General features: G+C 39.5%; 1 protein-coding gene across 6 annotated transcripts in view; it reads right to left on the bottom strand.

The window, feature by feature from the left end:
* The window catches only part of LOC127809762 (pre-mRNA-processing protein 40C), an 87,371-nt gene that overhangs the window by 34,285 nt on the left and 35,800 nt on the right, over positions 1 to 17,286 (bottom strand). Inside the window, exons 4-6 of one of the 6 annotated variants that reach the window (XM_052348815.1) lie at positions 13,970 to 14,133; positions 12,571 to 12,608; positions 851 to 929 (exon numbers count right to left, since the gene is read on the bottom strand). The exons of 3 other annotated variants lie outside the window; for them this stretch is intronic. In XM_052348815.1, the coding sequence (XP_052204775.1) occupies positions 851 to 929; positions 12,571 to 12,608; positions 13,970 to 14,133 (281 nt within the window). The remainder of the gene's footprint in view (positions 1 to 850; positions 930 to 12,570; positions 12,609 to 13,969; positions 14,134 to 17,286) is intronic. 2 more of the 6 variants (XM_052348812.1, XM_052348811.1) reach the window with 2 other exon arrangements.

The raw sequence follows: 17,286 nt of genomic DNA, 5'->3' as shown, positions 1-17,286 counted from the left end.
AATTAAATATTTTCACAGCATAATAAACTTAAACTCCATCTTTTAGGCCATCAATAAAAGATTTAATCAAATCTCAGACACAGGCATAACTTCTCAAGATAGTACAAGCATAGTTGTGAAAGGCACGGAGGTGCAAGGCGCAAGGGGTGCCAGCCCCTGAGCCTTAGACACCCCCAGGCAAGGTGATCTTACCAAGGTGCCGCCTATCTGTTGAGGTGCACACCTCAACAGAGGTGAGAGCTCGTATCTTTAAGTTATAATTTAAAAAAAATAATAAAAAAGAGGAAAAGCCAGCCTGATATAAAACCCTAAAACCTCTCTTCATATGCTAACACTGTAAGAGAGAAAACTGAGAGCCAAGACCAAGAAGAAGACTGCAGATGCACCGGCAGCGACCAAGAAGAACACCGAGAGCCACCAGCCACTGCTTCCCTTCACCAACCGTGATCCAAGAAGAAGACCAAGAGTCACTGGCCACTGCTTCCCTTCACTGGCCACAACCAAGAAGAACATCGAGAGCCGCCAGCCACTGCTTCCCTTAACCGACTGCGACCAGGAAGCACACCAATTTGATGATGAATACTTGTTAATGTATTATATTTTGATGTTATCCTTTTAATTTGTCTATATTTTATTGAATTATATTTTTCCATCAGTGGGCCTCGCCTTGCACCTTTAATAACTATGAGTACAAACTTATAACAAGAACATCTTAATACAGAGAACCTAGGGAAAATTAGTTCCCAAAACCAACTTATATCAAGAACTTCATCAGATAAAAACACACTACAACATGGAACAATTAAACTAAAAAGGAAGGAAAAGAAGCAACATCACTAATTCTGCATACCTTCGTTTTAGTGTTGTAATAATATCTTTTGCCATCATTTGTGGTGACCAATGCCCAATCTGTGCCAGTTAATTTCTCCCTAACCGCAACAGCAACAATTAGACATACATAAATATATATATATATATGCACATGAGAAAGGAGGTCAGATAATGTGAATTTCTCAAGTTAGCAAAGATCTGGAATTCAATTATGCAGAAAAAAATAGGACAGGAGAAAATATGTTTGGAACTACTTTAGAGGTAAAACTTGTATAAAGAAACAGAAATTGGAATAAATAATACAAAGTTTCTAAATAGAGAAATCAAGTGTACAAAAACAAGAAATACTAAAAGTGGCCTATTTGGTTATGATTTTTGTGTTTTTGTTTTCTTTATTTTAGCTATTTCATAATTAAAAATTTATGAAACCTCTAGAAACATTTTTTTTCCATATAGTTTTCATTTTTGTGTAATAACAATCAAGGAACAAGAAGGATAGCCTTGATAGTAACGGCTGCTATTTTATTACTAGCAGGTCACAGATTCAAGCTGCAGAAACAGCCTCAAAGCAAGGTTAAGATTGTGTGCAAAAACGACCCTCCCCAAACCTCACAAAGTGGGGAGCCTCATACACTACAGACACCCTTTTATCAATTAAGGAACCAGTGAAAACATATTTTTATTCTTGTCCAAAAAGCAGAGTATTTTGAGATCAATTCTTTCAAAAAATTCTCAGGACTAGCTCCCCAACCACTTCTTCAGGTTTTTTAATTATAAAACAAAAAAGAAAAGAAACAGTTTTTGAAACCATAATCAAACAAGCCCTAAATGTTTTTACAATCACAACAATTTAATAATGAAATTTTGAGACTACACATCCCTTTTAAAGCACAAGTGCACAATCTAAGCACACCCATGCTAAGAACTGTTAAACTAATATCAAAGAAACCAGCCGTATCAAGTCCATATAATTCCTGCAATTTTAAGGCCCCCCATTCAGTTTCAGAAAACATTTTACAGTTTTCAACTCCAATTTTATAACCAAAAATGTCCAAACATTTTATGTTTCAAAAAGTCATAGCATTCATTTTCAAAAAAATTAGAGAACATCAAAAAGGATGTTTTCTAATTCATAGTATAAAGTTGAAAAATTAAAAAACTCAGTTTCTTATTTTCTAATGGGAGATTTAATTACCCAATAAAATGTTTTCTATAACTGAACAGGCCCTAAATGTTTCAGCTAAATAAGTTCTGCAAGATTAAAGAGAATACACCAAAAGTGGGAGGGTTTTAACAAATAAGGTAAAAAGGCTTTCCAAGTGTTGCTATCACCCAAGAGCTTCCCCACCCAGTTATTTCAATTTACCAAAGCTAGGCAAAAACACAACCCTTTTCTTTTTTTTCTTTTTTTAATTTGTTCTTTTGCTTTTAGCTTTTCTTCAGTCTTTGCCTTTCTTTTCTTCCCCATGAGCTCATAAAATGGGGTTTCCTAGCTCCCTTACATCTGCCACCCTCAAAACCATATACAATATTACAATTAAAAAATCAACAATGTGCTACCAATGAGAGGACAAAACGGCTTGAAATTCTATAGGAACAACAAAGTAGACATGCCCTTAGTTACAGAAATTTTGATTTCTATTGCTGTAACTTTTGCTATTTCTTTTATTGCTGTAATTCTTGTTATTTCTTTTACTATTGTATTTCTGTTAAATGAGTTTGTTAGCCTAGAGGGTACCCACGTGTAAGGGTTAGAATATGACAAAGGAGCTTGTCACAACTATAAGGGGGATAGGATCCGTTGTGGCAGCATCCCTTGTCAGGATGTATATACTCCCCAAGGCTTTCTTGGAGGAGATCATCAAATATCAAAGAAAGAATTCTAAATTCTTCCTCAACCTTCTCTCATCTCTCCCCAACTCTCTCTCTTCTCTCTTTCTTCCTTCTCTCTGTCCTACTCTATTTCCCCCTTGTTGCATCTTTCTAATTCATACCGAATTAGGGGAGCAACCATTGTCATGGCCTAGTAGTGACAATTTGGTATCAAATCTCGATCCCAGTCGGAGTTCTTTTTGAAGGTGGTGCGATGGTGGAAGGAACTTGCATGAAAAACGTTTGAGTCGCAGCTGTAGCGAGTCAACTCGACCATGTCTGAGTTCCAGAACTAAGTGGACCAATTGGAACTTGGGTCCAAACGGAACCATGAGGTGATCATGGCAGTAGATCGCAAGGTGGAAGGCTCAACCAGGGGGTTGGAAAGGAGGTTGGGCGGAGCTCTCTCTCAAATGCGAGAGGATATCATGCAAATGAGAGAAGAAATGGGAGCACAACTACAACAATTTATGGTGATGTTTACTTGCCAAAATTCGATAAGAATTACTCTCGATTTTCCTCTTAAGGATAGAACAAAGCCGATTTTACAAAATAATAGGATGAATCGTATGAATGGGACTTCTGAAATTGAGGTTGAACCTAAAGAAGTGGAAGCAATAATGGATAGAAGGTGTGAAGTCCATGGCAATCCTCAGCATCAGGGGTTTCCCATGCCTCGAATGGAGATCCCTATGTTTGAAGGGACTAACCCCAAGTGGTGGTTGAGGAAATGTGAGCGGATGTTTGCTTGGTATAACATACCAGAGGGGAGAAAAGTGGCTTTTGTTGCCGCCTACTTTGATGATGTTGTTGATGCTTGGTTCCAAGGGTGGACCAAAGGGAGGGCGAATGACACTTAGGAGGAATTTTCTGATAAATTGTGTGAAAGGTTTGGGAAGAAGAGTATGTCCGATATCATAAAAGAGTTTAACAAGCTAAGGTAGATTGGAGAAGTAAGGGCTTATTCTAAGGAGGCTCGAGGAGCTAAGGTCCTTAATGATTGATAACCCACATCTTTTAGAGGCCTACTTCGTATCTAGTTTCTTGAGTGGCCTCAATGATGATCTAAGACCCATGGTGAAAATGATTAGGTCCCGAACTGTAGAACAGGCAAAAAAGAGTGCAAGACTACAATAGATGGTGGTGGAGGCCTTGATGAGGAAGCAAAGACAGCAGCAAAAGGCTATTACAGTGGGAACTTTCAATCAATGGGGAAAAGGCTACAATCATGAGCTCATTAAAGGCAACACAGGGGTGATGAAATTTAGGGGGATCCAGCTCAGGAGGAAAGCCCAATAAGCAGAGAAGACAGCCTAGTCTATGCTTTAGGGGTGGGGATAAATATTATCCCAGGCACCTATGCAAGCGCCAGTTGTTACTGTTAGAAGGAGATACTGGAGAAAGGTCGAAAGAAGAAGAAGAAGAGATTGAAGAGTGTGGGGAGTCAGGGGAAGAAGATAATGGAGAGATATCACTACATGCATTGAAGAGAGTAACTAATAACAAGATAATCAAGGCAGAGGGAAAGGTGAAGGACTGTAGCCTCCTGATTTTGATTGATAGTGAGAGCACCCACAGCTTCCTAGATGAGGGCACGGCTAAGAGGCTGAAGTGTCCACTCACGAGAACCCAACATTTGAGTGTGATAGTGGCTAAGGGGAGCAAGGTGCTATGTAAGTCAGCATGCCCTGGTTTTTGTTGGAAGATGCAATGGGAGGAGTTTGAGGTCGATCTCAGGCTGTTGCAGCTGGGGGGTTGTGAAGTGGTACTAGGGGTTGAGTGGATGAAAGGGGTGAGCCCCATAAGTTTTGATTTTAATAGGATGGAGGTGTCTTTTGAGAAGGGAGGAAGGAAGATGACTCTCATAGGGGGAAAGGAAACCAGGACGTGCAAAATGATTACTGGGAAGAGATTGCAAAGGGTTTTCAAGAATAAATGGTGCCAACACAATTGTTCTCGATTGTGGCAGTGAAGGGGGACCTAATAGGGCGATGTATGGAGAAATGCACCTGACAATCAACACTCATCAAGGGAAGCTTGATCAGGTACAACCACTACACCTTATTGATGAATTGCAAGTAGAATTTAGGAACCTCTTTGCTGAACCTACCACCCTTCCCCTTACCAAAGCATTGGACCATTCTATTAATCTTAAACTCAATACTGAACCCATCAACATTAGGTCTTATCGTTATTCCCAATCCAGAAAACAAAGATTGAAAAGATGGTGAAGGAAATGCTAAACCAATCTTTCATAAGACCTACCCAAAGTCCTTTTGCCTCCCCAGTCTTCTTAGTAAAAAAGAAAGATGGATCATGGCATTTTTGTGTAATTTATAGCCAACTTAACGCCTTAGCCATCAAAGATAAATTCCACATACCTCTTATGGAAGACCTAATGGATGAACTACACAATGTCAAATTCTTTTCAAAGCTTCACCTCCGCTCGGGCTACCATCAAATTAGAATGAAGCCTGAGGATGTTCATAAAATTGCCGTTAGGACACACCATGGGCACTTTGAATTCTTGGTGAGCATCAACAATGCGCCAACCACTTTTCAGTCCCTCATGAACCAAATTTTTTAGCCATATCTAAGAAAATTCATACTTGTGTTCTTTGATGACATCCTTGTCTATAGCCCAAATTTGGACCAGCACTTGACTCACCTAAGAACCACCTTTGAGGTCCTCAAGACTAACCAGCTCTTCATCAAAAGGTCTAAGTGTGCCTTTGGTCAAGATCAGGTAGAGTACTTGGGTCATTTGATTGCAGGAGATGGGGTTAGTGTAAAGAAACTACTAGGGCAGAAATAAAACCAAAGAGAATGAAAGATAGATTTCAGCTGATAGAAGAATAATCAAGCCTCAATGGATACGAAAGATGAGCTGCCTTTAAATAGACAGCTCAACCACTTACAACAAGATACACATAGGCAGCCGCTAACAAAAATAAGCTAACTGAAAAGGCTAACTGAAAATACAAAGAACATGATATTTAAACTACTCTAACACTTCCCCTCAAATCAGACTCCATAGAAGTTGAGTGATCAAGGGTGGAAAATGTAGCAGCATCTGTAGAACCAGCATGGACAAGAGACAATACCAAACCAAGTCTTGCTCGTAGAAACTTAAACCTGTCTCTAGGCAGTCCTTTTGTAAGAATATCAACCACTTGACTAGCTGTAGGAACATACCTAACCTCTACTTCACCATTCTCCACTTTCTCGCGAACAAAGTGAACATCAACTTCAATATGTTTGGTTCGAGAATGAAAAACTAGATTCTCGAACATGCTTTTGGCAGCTAAATTATCACTCCACACAATAGGAATAGCAGCACATGGATAACCTAGCTCTTGAAACAATGTTTTCAGCCACATCAACTCAGTCATACCCAAGGCAATAGCGCGATATTCAGCCTCTCCTACAGACCTAGCAACAACAGTCTGTTTCTTGGAACCCCAAACAATGAGATTCTTGCCAAAATAAACACAAAAGCCACTGGTAGAGCGCCGAGTCACCTTGCAGCCAGCATGATCTGCATCCGTGTACACTTGTAAGGACAAATCATCTTGAGATGGAGAGAAAACCAAACCTAAGCCAACTGTGCCCTTTAGGTATCGAAGAAGACGCTTACAAGCCAACCAATGCTGCACCTTAGGACAAGACAAAAATTGACTAAGCTTGTTAACTGTAAAAGTTATGTCTGGACGAGTATATGTCAAGTATTGCAGTGAGCTAATGAGAGTTCTATACAAAGAAGGATTGAAAAATAGTTCTCCTTCATCTGTTAAAGAAACTCCAGCAGCCATGGGAGTATCACATGGCTTGCTATCATGCATAGTAGCCTTTTTCAGTAAGTCAAGAACATACTTAGTCTGAGTTAAGTAGATACCACTGCTGTCTCTATAAGCTTCAAAACCCAAAAAATAGTTCACCGAACCAAGAGTCTTGAGAGTGAAATGTGTGTCCAAAGCTCTCATACATGATTTAAGGGCATCATTATCAGAACCAGTGAGTAGAATATCATCAACATAGATCAACACATAAAGCATATAACTAGCAGTCTTCTTAACAAACAAAGATGCATCTGATACAGCACGAATAAATCCCCACGACTGTAACATTGTCCTCAGCTTCATACACCAGGCTCGAGAAGCCTGCTTAAGTCCATATAAAGACTTTTGCAACTTGCAAACATGTGTAGGGAACTGAGAATTAACAAATCCCTCAGGTTGGACCATATAAACTGCTTCATTTAAGTCTCCATTGAGAAAAGCATTATTTACATCAACTTGTTGGATGTCCCAACCATAGGTAGCTGCCAAAGCAAACAAAACACGAATGGTTGGTGCCTTAACAACCGGACTAAAGGTTTCAGCATAATCTACACCCGGAGTTTGATGAAATCCCTTAGCAACCAACCTGGCTTTGTACTTAAGAATAGAACCATCTGCATTATACTTCACTCTAAACACCCACTTACAGCCAACCAGATTCATATCCTTAGACATAGGAACCAAATCCCAAGTATGATTTTTCTGTAAGGCTGTATATTCTTCATTCATGGCCTGAACCCATCGTGAGTTTAAAAGGGTCTCACTAACAGAATTAGGTTCAACAGAACTCACTAAGGCATGAGGAGAAGAAGCAACTAACTGTTTGGACTTGGATCGGGTCACCATAGGATGAAGAGAGGGAGCAGGAACAGGTTTGGAGGGCTTAGGTTTAGACCGAGGTGCGGAGGTAGATATAGGATAGGGCACAAAGACAGATGTAGAAGCGGGATTAGATGGCAACTATTGTAAGTGTTCTGCAACTAAAGAGAAGACATCTATTTGACTATTAGACTCTGGGGGGACCGAAGCTGATGCAACCGATGGACACCATAAAAAATTAGAGCGAGTGAAAATAGGTTCCAGAAATGCAGTAGAATATCCGTGAGAAACAGGTGATGAAGACACTGAAGAAGGAGTAAACAAAGAAGAATAAGGAAAATCGCTAGGATTAAAATGGACATGCCGAGACACATACACTCTCCCAGATGGATGCAGGCACTTGTAACCAGCTTGAGTATGACTATAGCCAAGAAAAACACATTTGGCTGAATAAAAATCAAACTTATGTTGATTATATGGACGAAGAAAGGGAAAACAAGCACAACCAAAAGGTTGAAGAATGAAGTAATTAGGTTGTTTATTATATAGCAATTCAAATGGTGTCAAAGACTTGAGAGAAGAAGAAGGAAGCAAGTTAATAAGATGAACTGTTGTTTGAAAGGATTCCACCCAAAACCAAAGAGGCATACAAGCACGAGACAACAATGTTAATCCCATTTCAGCGATGTATCTGTGTTTACGTTCGGCTACACCATTCTGCTGATGAGTATGTGGACAAGTAAATCTAGATTGAATGCCATGAGTTCGAAGATAAGGTAAGAAAGCTCGAAATTCCCCTCCATTATCAGTTTGCAAAGCCTTAAGCTTAGTGTTGTATTGAAGTTCTGCAAACTTATGAAAGATAGTAAATGCAGACAAAGCATCTGATTTAAGCTTTAGGGGATAGATCCACGTATACCGAGTGTATGCATCAACAAAGATGATGTAGTACCTATAACCTTCTATAGACAAAGTAGGGGCTAGTCCCCAGAGATCAGAATAAATTAATTCCAAGGGTTTAACTGCAGTGATGTCATGACTTGAAAAATGAAGCTGACTTAACTTTCCAATCTTACAAGAATCACAAAAGGGCAAATCAGAACCTGAGCAAGAAATTCCCATTTTATTCAATATAGACCTGAGTACGGTCATTGAAGGATGTCCCAACTTATCATGCCATTGTTGACAAATTTGAGTGTGTTGAACAGCATTTACAGCATGTGGGAACTCATGACAAAATGAGTTTGACCGTATACATGTAGCTAGTTTATTACATGTTTTTGAAGGAAAAACAGAAGAAACTAAAGAAGTGTCTAGGGATGAAGCAGGAATGCTGGCACCAGCAGAACAAGATGCTGGAGTCAACCAATAAAGCCCATCCTTAAGGTGTCCCCGAAGCAGCACCAGTCCAGAAGCCTTGTCCTTAATCAAACAAACATTGGAATCAAATTCAACTACCACATTATAGTCATGAGTAAGCTGAGATACACTAATCAGATTTTTCTTCATACTAGGAACATGAAGAACATTAGATAATGGAAGGACTAAATTTGGTTGAGATTGCAAATAACTGGTGCCAACATGATTAATAGGAAGTTGCTTACCATTGCCAACAGCAACTTTGTCGCCACCAGTGTATGGAGCATGTAAAGAGAGGTTATTAAGGTTGGAGGTGATGTGATTAGTTGCTCCAGAGTCAAGTTTGAATCGAGAAGAGAAGGAGAAGCTGTAAAGTTGTCAGGTGTGAAAGAATTAGAAGAACTACCATAGTGAGTGCCTTGTGTTGAAGCCATATCATTAGTGTAGACCCCGTTAGAATCACTAAAGAAGGCCATGTAAGCTCTTGAAGGAGTTTGATTCATAAACTGAGGCTGAGTGGTAAACTGTGTTGGATTACCACCATCAGATCTGCCAAAACTTGTGTTTGATGGCCGCTGGAATGTTTTATCAAATCGATGATAACATCGATCCACAAAGTGGTCTGGCTTACCACACAACTGACAGTAAATTCTCCTATTTGAATTCCTACCTCGACCTCTTCCTCCTCCTCTATTACCATATCCATTCCTTCGCTGAGACGAACTTCCTCGAGTGCTACTAAAATTACAATTCTGAGCAGACGGCATTGAAGCCACATTCACATGCATAGTAGAGACCGAATCAAAATTGACAGTGGAGTTTTTGACTGAAAGTCTTTGTTCATGCATCAATAATAGATATTGTACCTTTTCCAAATCGATCTCATCCATTTGATATGTAATAAGGCTCACAACTGTCTCATACTCCTGATCTAAGCCATTAAGAATTGCAAGCAACAATTCTTTATCATTCAGTGGTTCAACTATTGCTGCCAAAGTGTGTCTGACTGTTTTAATCTTGAGAATGAAATCATTTATAGACAGAGAGTCCTTTTTCATAGATCTTAACTGCTGTTTTAATTGAAAGGATTTGGCTATAGTTTGGCGAGAGTACAAATTTTCTAGAATACTCCATACCTCAGCCGATGACTCACTATGAATCACCTGAGCAAGGACCTCTTGATCGATTGTTGAGAACAGCCATCCCAATAGAAGCTGGTCGGATCGAATCCAGCTCAAATATGCTGGATTAACTTCCGTTTCTTCACCATCAGAAGTAGCCAGAAATTTCATAGGAGGTGTCGTTTTATTGAGAAATGACACCAGATCGAAGGCACGCACCGTAGCAAGAACTTGTGCCTTCCAAAAAATATAATTGCTGGAATTGAGTTTAATCGGAATGAAATTCAACGCCTTAGCAACAGACGAGAAATCCGACTGAGATCCAGTCGATAACGAAGAGGAAGAACGAGGAGAGGGAGACGAGAAAGAATCGAGCGCTTGATTGGAGGCCATCGATTATTTCGAATCGAGGCTCTAATACCATGTAAAGAAACTACTAGGGCAGAAATAAAACCAAAGAGAATGAAAGATAGATTTCAGCTGATAGAAGAATAATCAAGCCTCAATGGATACGAAAGATGAGCTGCCTTTAAATAGACAGCTCAACCACTTACAACAAGATACACATAGGCAGCCGCTAACAGAAATAAGCTAACTGAAAAGGCTAACTGAAAATACAAAGAACATGATATTTAAACTACTCTAACAGTTAGCACTGACCCAAGGAAGGTAGAAGTCATGTTGGCTTGGCCCAAGCCAACTACGATAAGGGCTTTGAGGGGGTTCCTTGGGCTTACCGGATACTATTGCAGGTTCGTTAAGGGGGTATGGTGTCATTAGTAAACCCCTAACGGATCTCTTAAAGAAAGGGAGTTTCAGCTGGGGACAAGAGGCTGAGGAAGCCTTTGAAAGGTTGAAGGGGGCCATGAGTAGAGTACCTGTCTTGGGTTTTCCAGATTCTAGCAAACCTTTTGTATTGGAGAGTGATGCATGTGGGGTAGGGATTAGTGTTGTGTTGATGCAAGGAGGTAGGCCCTTAGCATACCTAAGCCAAGCCTTAAGCCCAAGGCATCTTGGCCTTAGCATATATGAAAAAGAATTTTTGGCAGTGCTGATAGCTGTAGAAAAATGGCGTCACTACTTAGAAAAAGGAAGGTTCATAATCAAGATGGATCACGAGAGTTTGAAATTTTTGTTATAGTAAAAATTACAAACTCAAATGCAAAAGAAGGGAACAGTCAAATTGATGTGATTAGACTACTCAATATAGTATAAGAATGGCAAAGAAAATGTGGCCACGGATGCACTCTCAAGGAGCTACAAAAAGGGGAGTACTGCAGCCATAACCACTATAATTCCAGAGTGGTGTCAAGAAGTAATAGACAACTATGAAGGAGATGAACAAGTGAAGGAAATCTTGGAGAGGTTAGTTGTGGGACCTAAAGAAGCTGATGGATACACGTTGGTGGAAGGAATGTTGAGGTACAATGGCAAGATTGTTATTGGTGACAATGAGGCTCTCAAGAGGAGGATTTTACAGGCCCTACATGAGTCCCCTTTGGGAGGACACTCTAGGATTCAAAACACCTACCTCCAAGTGAGGCAACTATTCCATTGGACCAAGCTCAAGACAGAAGTGAGGGAGTTCGCACTAGCTTGTGACACCTGTAAGAAGTGTAAGCATAAAAAATGTGGCCTACCCCGGTCTCTTACAACCACTACCAATACCCAATCAAGCTTGGACTAGTGTGTCTATAGACTTTATTAAGGGGTTACCAAAATCAAAAGAGAAGGACAACATACTGGTTGTCATTGATGGATTAACCAAATTTGCCCATTTTATAGGGCTAACCCATCCTTATACAACCCAAGAGGTCGCCAGGGTATTTCTGGATCAGGTGGTGGCACTACAAAGAGTTCCTAAGTCTATAATTTCAGATTGTGACAAGATCTTCGCAAGCCTCTTGTGGTAGGAACTTATGAAGGCACTGGGAACCAAGCTTAATATGTCTACAGCCTATCACCCTCAATCGGATGGGCAAACTGAGAGGGTAAATCAAAGTTTGGAAACCTATTTGAGGTGTGTTTGTATCGTGCAACCCAAAAGCTAGAATAGGTGGCTTTCCTTGGCCCAATGGTGATATAACTCTAACCACCACACCTCCCTGAAAATGACCCCATTTGAGGCTTTGTTCGGGTACAAACCTCCCATTTTACCAGCCATACGAGAGGATACTACTGCAGCCTCCATTGAGGAGTACTTGCAGCAGAGGAGAACAGTCCGACAACAACTGAAGCAGGAGTTGGCGTCAGCCCAGAATAGATTGAAGCAATATGCTGATTGGAGGAGAAGTGACGGGGAGTTTGAATTAGGGGAGCAACCATTGTCATGGCCTAGCAGTGACACAAAGTTCCAGTAATAAATACAGCACAAGCAAGTAAAGCTAATTGAGATATTCCCAGTTCTGAAGGCCACCAAAAACCAGCTATGATCAAGCTCAATAGAAGCTGTCAACAGTGCTGCATCTTCCTTCAAAAATATTTTTTTTTTTATAATGCAATTTAACCAACCAAAGAATCACCATCAAGGATATTTCAGTTTTAGACCATCATATCACATATATTACGGTAAACAGTACAAAACTATAGCATATAACGTGAGAAGAAAACAATATCAACAAACTGGAGCAATTCACTCCCTCAATGTTGAGCCTATTCTCTTTCGGAGAAAAAAAAAATTCAGCTCGACAGTGTTTAATCATATTTCCAAAGAAGTAGAGAGAACTCACCATGAAACTGGAGTTGGCTGGGCAGTTACTTTATCAGGCTGCACATATAATATAACTTAGAAAGAAAGAAAAAAAGCAGATAATGTATCATTTGGTGCAACAACATTTTATAAAGACTACACTATAAGATATACAGAATAAAAGCAAGTGCAGAAAGTGGGGAGGGGGGGGGGGGGGGGAGGGAGATTCAGGGGAGGGGAAAATGGGGTAATTAAAGGGAATTTTGGTCAGATTCTGGTAAACTAAAATTGAACTTCCACGCATTTCAAGGATGGAGAGGATTAAATATATGGAGAAGATGCAGTTCTCAGATACATGTTGCAAAAAAAAATGTGGTGGTTTTCCATATTGCAACAATAACAACATAAAAGGCAAGGATAATTACACCAACCTCCCCTAAGGTTAAGGGAAATTACACATGGTAACCCTGTGTTATTGAAAATTATGACAACCATCCCATCCATTAAAAAAATGGATAAAAAGACAATTGTGCCCCTATCTCTCTCCTCATTTTCTCTCTCCTCTCTCCCTTCAAATATATTTTTATAATACAGAAAATATATTATAACTACCAAAAATATATATAAACTAGTATATGTAATTGTTAAAAATATATTTTATAATTATAAAAAATACAGAACATATATATTGATTGTAAAAATATATACAGAAATCTTATTGTTTAATTACAGAAACTATATTTTATATTGTATAAATATAAATATATTTCTAAAAAATAAATATAAACAAAATACATATAAAGAAATTAACTAAAAATATAACTATATACTGAAATATAAAGCAAATATATACATAAAGATATATATGTACATAACAATATATATACATAACCCCATTGCTGATGGGGTTTGCCAGCAATCCCACCCCATTGAAGATGGGGAGCAGAATGCCAGAACCCCATTTGCAATGGGTTTCAAACCCACTGTAAATGGGGTTTAACCCCTGCAATGGGGGTTTTCCCATTGAGAAAGAGAGGGAGGGTTGGAGAGAGTAGTAGAGAGAGCAGTTAGTGGTGATCAAGAGCTGGGGACTCCTCCAGTGGTGATGAAGGTAACCAGCAGTGTCTTTCTTGATGAAAGATATATAGAGAGACGCTTGGGGGGGGGGGGGGGGGGGGGGGGGGGGCATTTCAGGTATTTTTAAAAAATTAACAGCAGTTAATTGTGGGGGGGTAAAACATTACAAGATTTCAAAAGTCAAGGGAGGTCACTGTAATTTCCAAAAAAGTAAGGGCACCATGTGTAATTTCCCCTAACCTCAAGGGAGGTGTAATTATCCCAAAAAGTAAACAATAAGAAACAAACTTGAAAATATGCAATTAAAGTAAACAATAAAAAACAAGCTTGAAAATGTGCAATTAATCAATAAACAGTTATACCTCTCCCATAAAACCTGCAGGTTTCTCATATGTGGATTCTCCTGTTAAAGCATTATAGTAGTATACACCCCCACCTCCAGTTTTGTGGGCAGTCCAAGCATCTAATTGCTCACCAACCGCAGCTCCATCTTTGGTGCCAATGTCATTGACCTGCTTCATGTTATCTGCAACCCCCACACACATTGGTTAAGAAGAAATATAAAATCTGAAGTCACCAGGTATGTAGTTGATCACAGAAATTTCAGACATACCAGTTCCTGGAGGTGTTTCTTGCTGCATTGGCATCTCCAAACTAGTTGTCATCTGAGGGCCAGAAGCAGCAGAAGGCAGAGGGGATCCACCAGTAGTTCCCAAAGGAGTGACACCAGGAGGCTGGGGATCTGGCAATGGGATAGAAGGAAGAGAAATGCCACGTGGCGGCATAGGAAAGGGAGCAGGAAAAGTAGCAGGGTATGGGTAGAAATGGTGGTCTCGGCAAGCCACTCAACTGTGGGGGTGGCAACCACAGTCCATGAGGGGGAACAGCCATGGGAGGCACAGATGGATAGGGAGCATAAGCTTGAGTCTGAACAACTGGATTTGTTGGAGCAGAGGCTGCTGGCATAATGGGTCTTAGTTGTGTAGAAGAGGAAGAATCTACAGGTGCAGATGGGACAATCAGATTCAGTGGCACAGGTGCAGAATAAGAAGTTCCAGAGGGACCAGGCGTTGCAGGAGTTCCATGCATTCCTGGAGGAGTTTGAAACAATGGGGCAGAGGGTATCCGTAAGGTAGACGGGCCTAAATTAGGAGATGATGGTACAGCAGTTGCAGAACTTGAAGTATTATGAGCAGGTAGAGAAACAGATGGTGCAGATGACAAAGTGTTGGTTTCTTGCACAACATCAACTGAAGAATTCTGCCAGGAATGAAGGAATCAAAACCATGATATACTAAGGTATGACAGGTAGTACAATCATTTAGCATTGCACTTGTTCACAGGTTCTATCAGATGATAAATAACAACATATGAATTCCTTGAAACATCACTGCCCAACAAGTCTGTCACGACCCCAAGGATCCCCACGGATAGATTAGTAATAGGTATTATATGTATTTCTCTTTTGGTTGTACTCTTATGCTATAGCTGTTAGTACCTTCGTTTGTTAAGCCTATAAATAGGCTAGTGTAGTTAGAGAATGTATGTTGTTGAATGATATTTAAATTTCAGACTTTCCCTCTCAACAATTCTCTCTCGATTTCCTCTCTGATTTCTCTATTCTTTCCTCTCAATTCTCTTTTCTCTCTCTCTCGATCACCTCTGTTACCTCTTAATTCTGTCTATTTTATCTCTCTCTTTCTGCTCTAATTCTCCCTAACTTCTTGTTCTATCTTCCCCGATTTCTCCCAAATTCCATTCTAACCCCTAGGTACATGTGGAAGTGTCTAATGTTTTGTAATGATAGATTTGTTGTTGTTATGATTTATGATTAATTGTGCAGCAGTTTGTATTGTGGTGTTATTGCCGAATGTTAGTATGAGGCGGTGCCTCTCTTATTGTTCAGTGAACTGCATATATATGCATCTCGCTATCTTTCTTGTAAGTTGTAATTTTCATTCTATCAATTCAGTGAAGTGCTCAAGGTTATTTTCTCTTTGCTTCTTCGTTTATGCCCTAAGGCTTCGTTACATGGTATCAGAGCCTGGTTGCTCTCCTCTAATGGCCTCTAATCCTGCTCTTAGTTCATCCGCCTCTCCTCTTCCATTCTTGTCTTTCGCGTCTCAATCTGATTTTCAACAGTTGCAAAGGCTTTTAGCTTTATTCCTATAAAGCTCTATTCCAGTAATTATATATTCTAGAAGGCTCAAATTCTTACTACAATTCAAGCTTTTGATCTAGTTTCGTTTCTCAATAAAACACCTCCTCCACTAAAATGCATGTCCGATCCAAAAGAAGGTATTTTGGAGATGTGGTTAATCCAAAATACTTGAGTTGGATTCGATCAGATCAACTCCGGCTAAGATGGCTCTTCTCTACCATTGGCGAAGAAGTTTTAGCGCAGGTGATTAATTGTGAATCATTTGTCCAAGTATGGCTCTCTTTGAAAAACCTTTATGCACGTCAAACTATAGCTAAGTCTTTTCAATTAAAACAAAAGCTAAGTCAATTAAGAATGATGAACTTTCGATAAATGATTACATCCTTAAAATTAAGACGATCAGCCATGCTCTAGCAGCTATAGGAGAACCATTAACTGACAAAGATTTATTGCTTGCTATACTAAACGAACTAGATCAGGATTACGAAACTGTTGTGAGCCTAATTACATATCAGATGGATGACATTGATTTGGAGAAGGTTCAATACTTGCTTTTAATGCATGAACAAAGGCTGTCGGTTAAGAATTCATCACATTCAATAAGTTTTGATTCTGTTACCTCAACTATGCATGCAAATGTTGCGTCATTTCCTACATGGCGTAGTGATGGTTTTCGTACTAATAGAGGAAGTTATTCTCAAAGAGGAAATAGTTACATGAATAGAGGAGGGAGAGGCCGAGGTAGAGCATCTAATAGACGGATCTATTGTCAATTGTGTGGGAAGCCAGGGCATTTTGTAGACAAGTGTTAATCACCAATTTGATAAGAATTTTCAGTGAGTGTCTAATCAAGGTTTAGACAGACCTAATGGTGGAAATCAGCTCAATTATAGAACTAATATGGCTTCCTTTAGTGATTTTAATGGAGCCTGCATGAGTGAGACAGGTTCCATTCAAGGTTCTCACTATAGTAGCTTCTCAAAACCTTCATCTTCTTTTGATAATTTTGTTACTCAGTTTTCCTTTTTAGATCCCTCTTGGTTTGTCGATTCAGGGGCAAACAATCACATTACTTCAAAAAGCAATCTCTCATTGCATACTCCTTGCAACGGTAGAGATAAAGTGGCCATAGGCAATGTTAAGCAACTGCCTATTACTTATGTTGGTACTAGTTATTTATGTACACAATTTAAACCTACTTCAATTCTTTCAGTACCCAATGTTCTTCATGTTCCAAATATGAAGAAAAATTTACTTAGTGTTTCACAATTAACTCGTGATCATAATGTTGTGGTTGAGTTTCATCCAAATGTTTGTTTGATTAAAGACAAAGTTACCGGGCTGGTGCTACTTCGGGGACACCTTAAGGATGGGTTGTATCGACTACTTCTAGCATCTTGTTTTGCTGTCAACAGCAATTCTACCCAATCCCTATTGTCTTCATCTGTTGATTCTATTTCTTCTTCTTTGAATACATGTAATAGACAAAATTCATGTAATAAATAGAACTCATTTAGT

This window comes from Diospyros lotus, chromosome 9 (assembly GCF_014633365.1).
Source record: "Diospyros lotus cultivar Yz01 chromosome 9, ASM1463336v1, whole genome shotgun sequence".
Lineage (NCBI taxonomy): Eukaryota > Viridiplantae > Streptophyta > Magnoliopsida > Ericales > Ebenaceae > Diospyros > Diospyros lotus.
The sequence above is the reverse complement of the archived record's forward strand: the minus strand, read 5'-3'. Positions and strand labels throughout refer to the sequence as shown.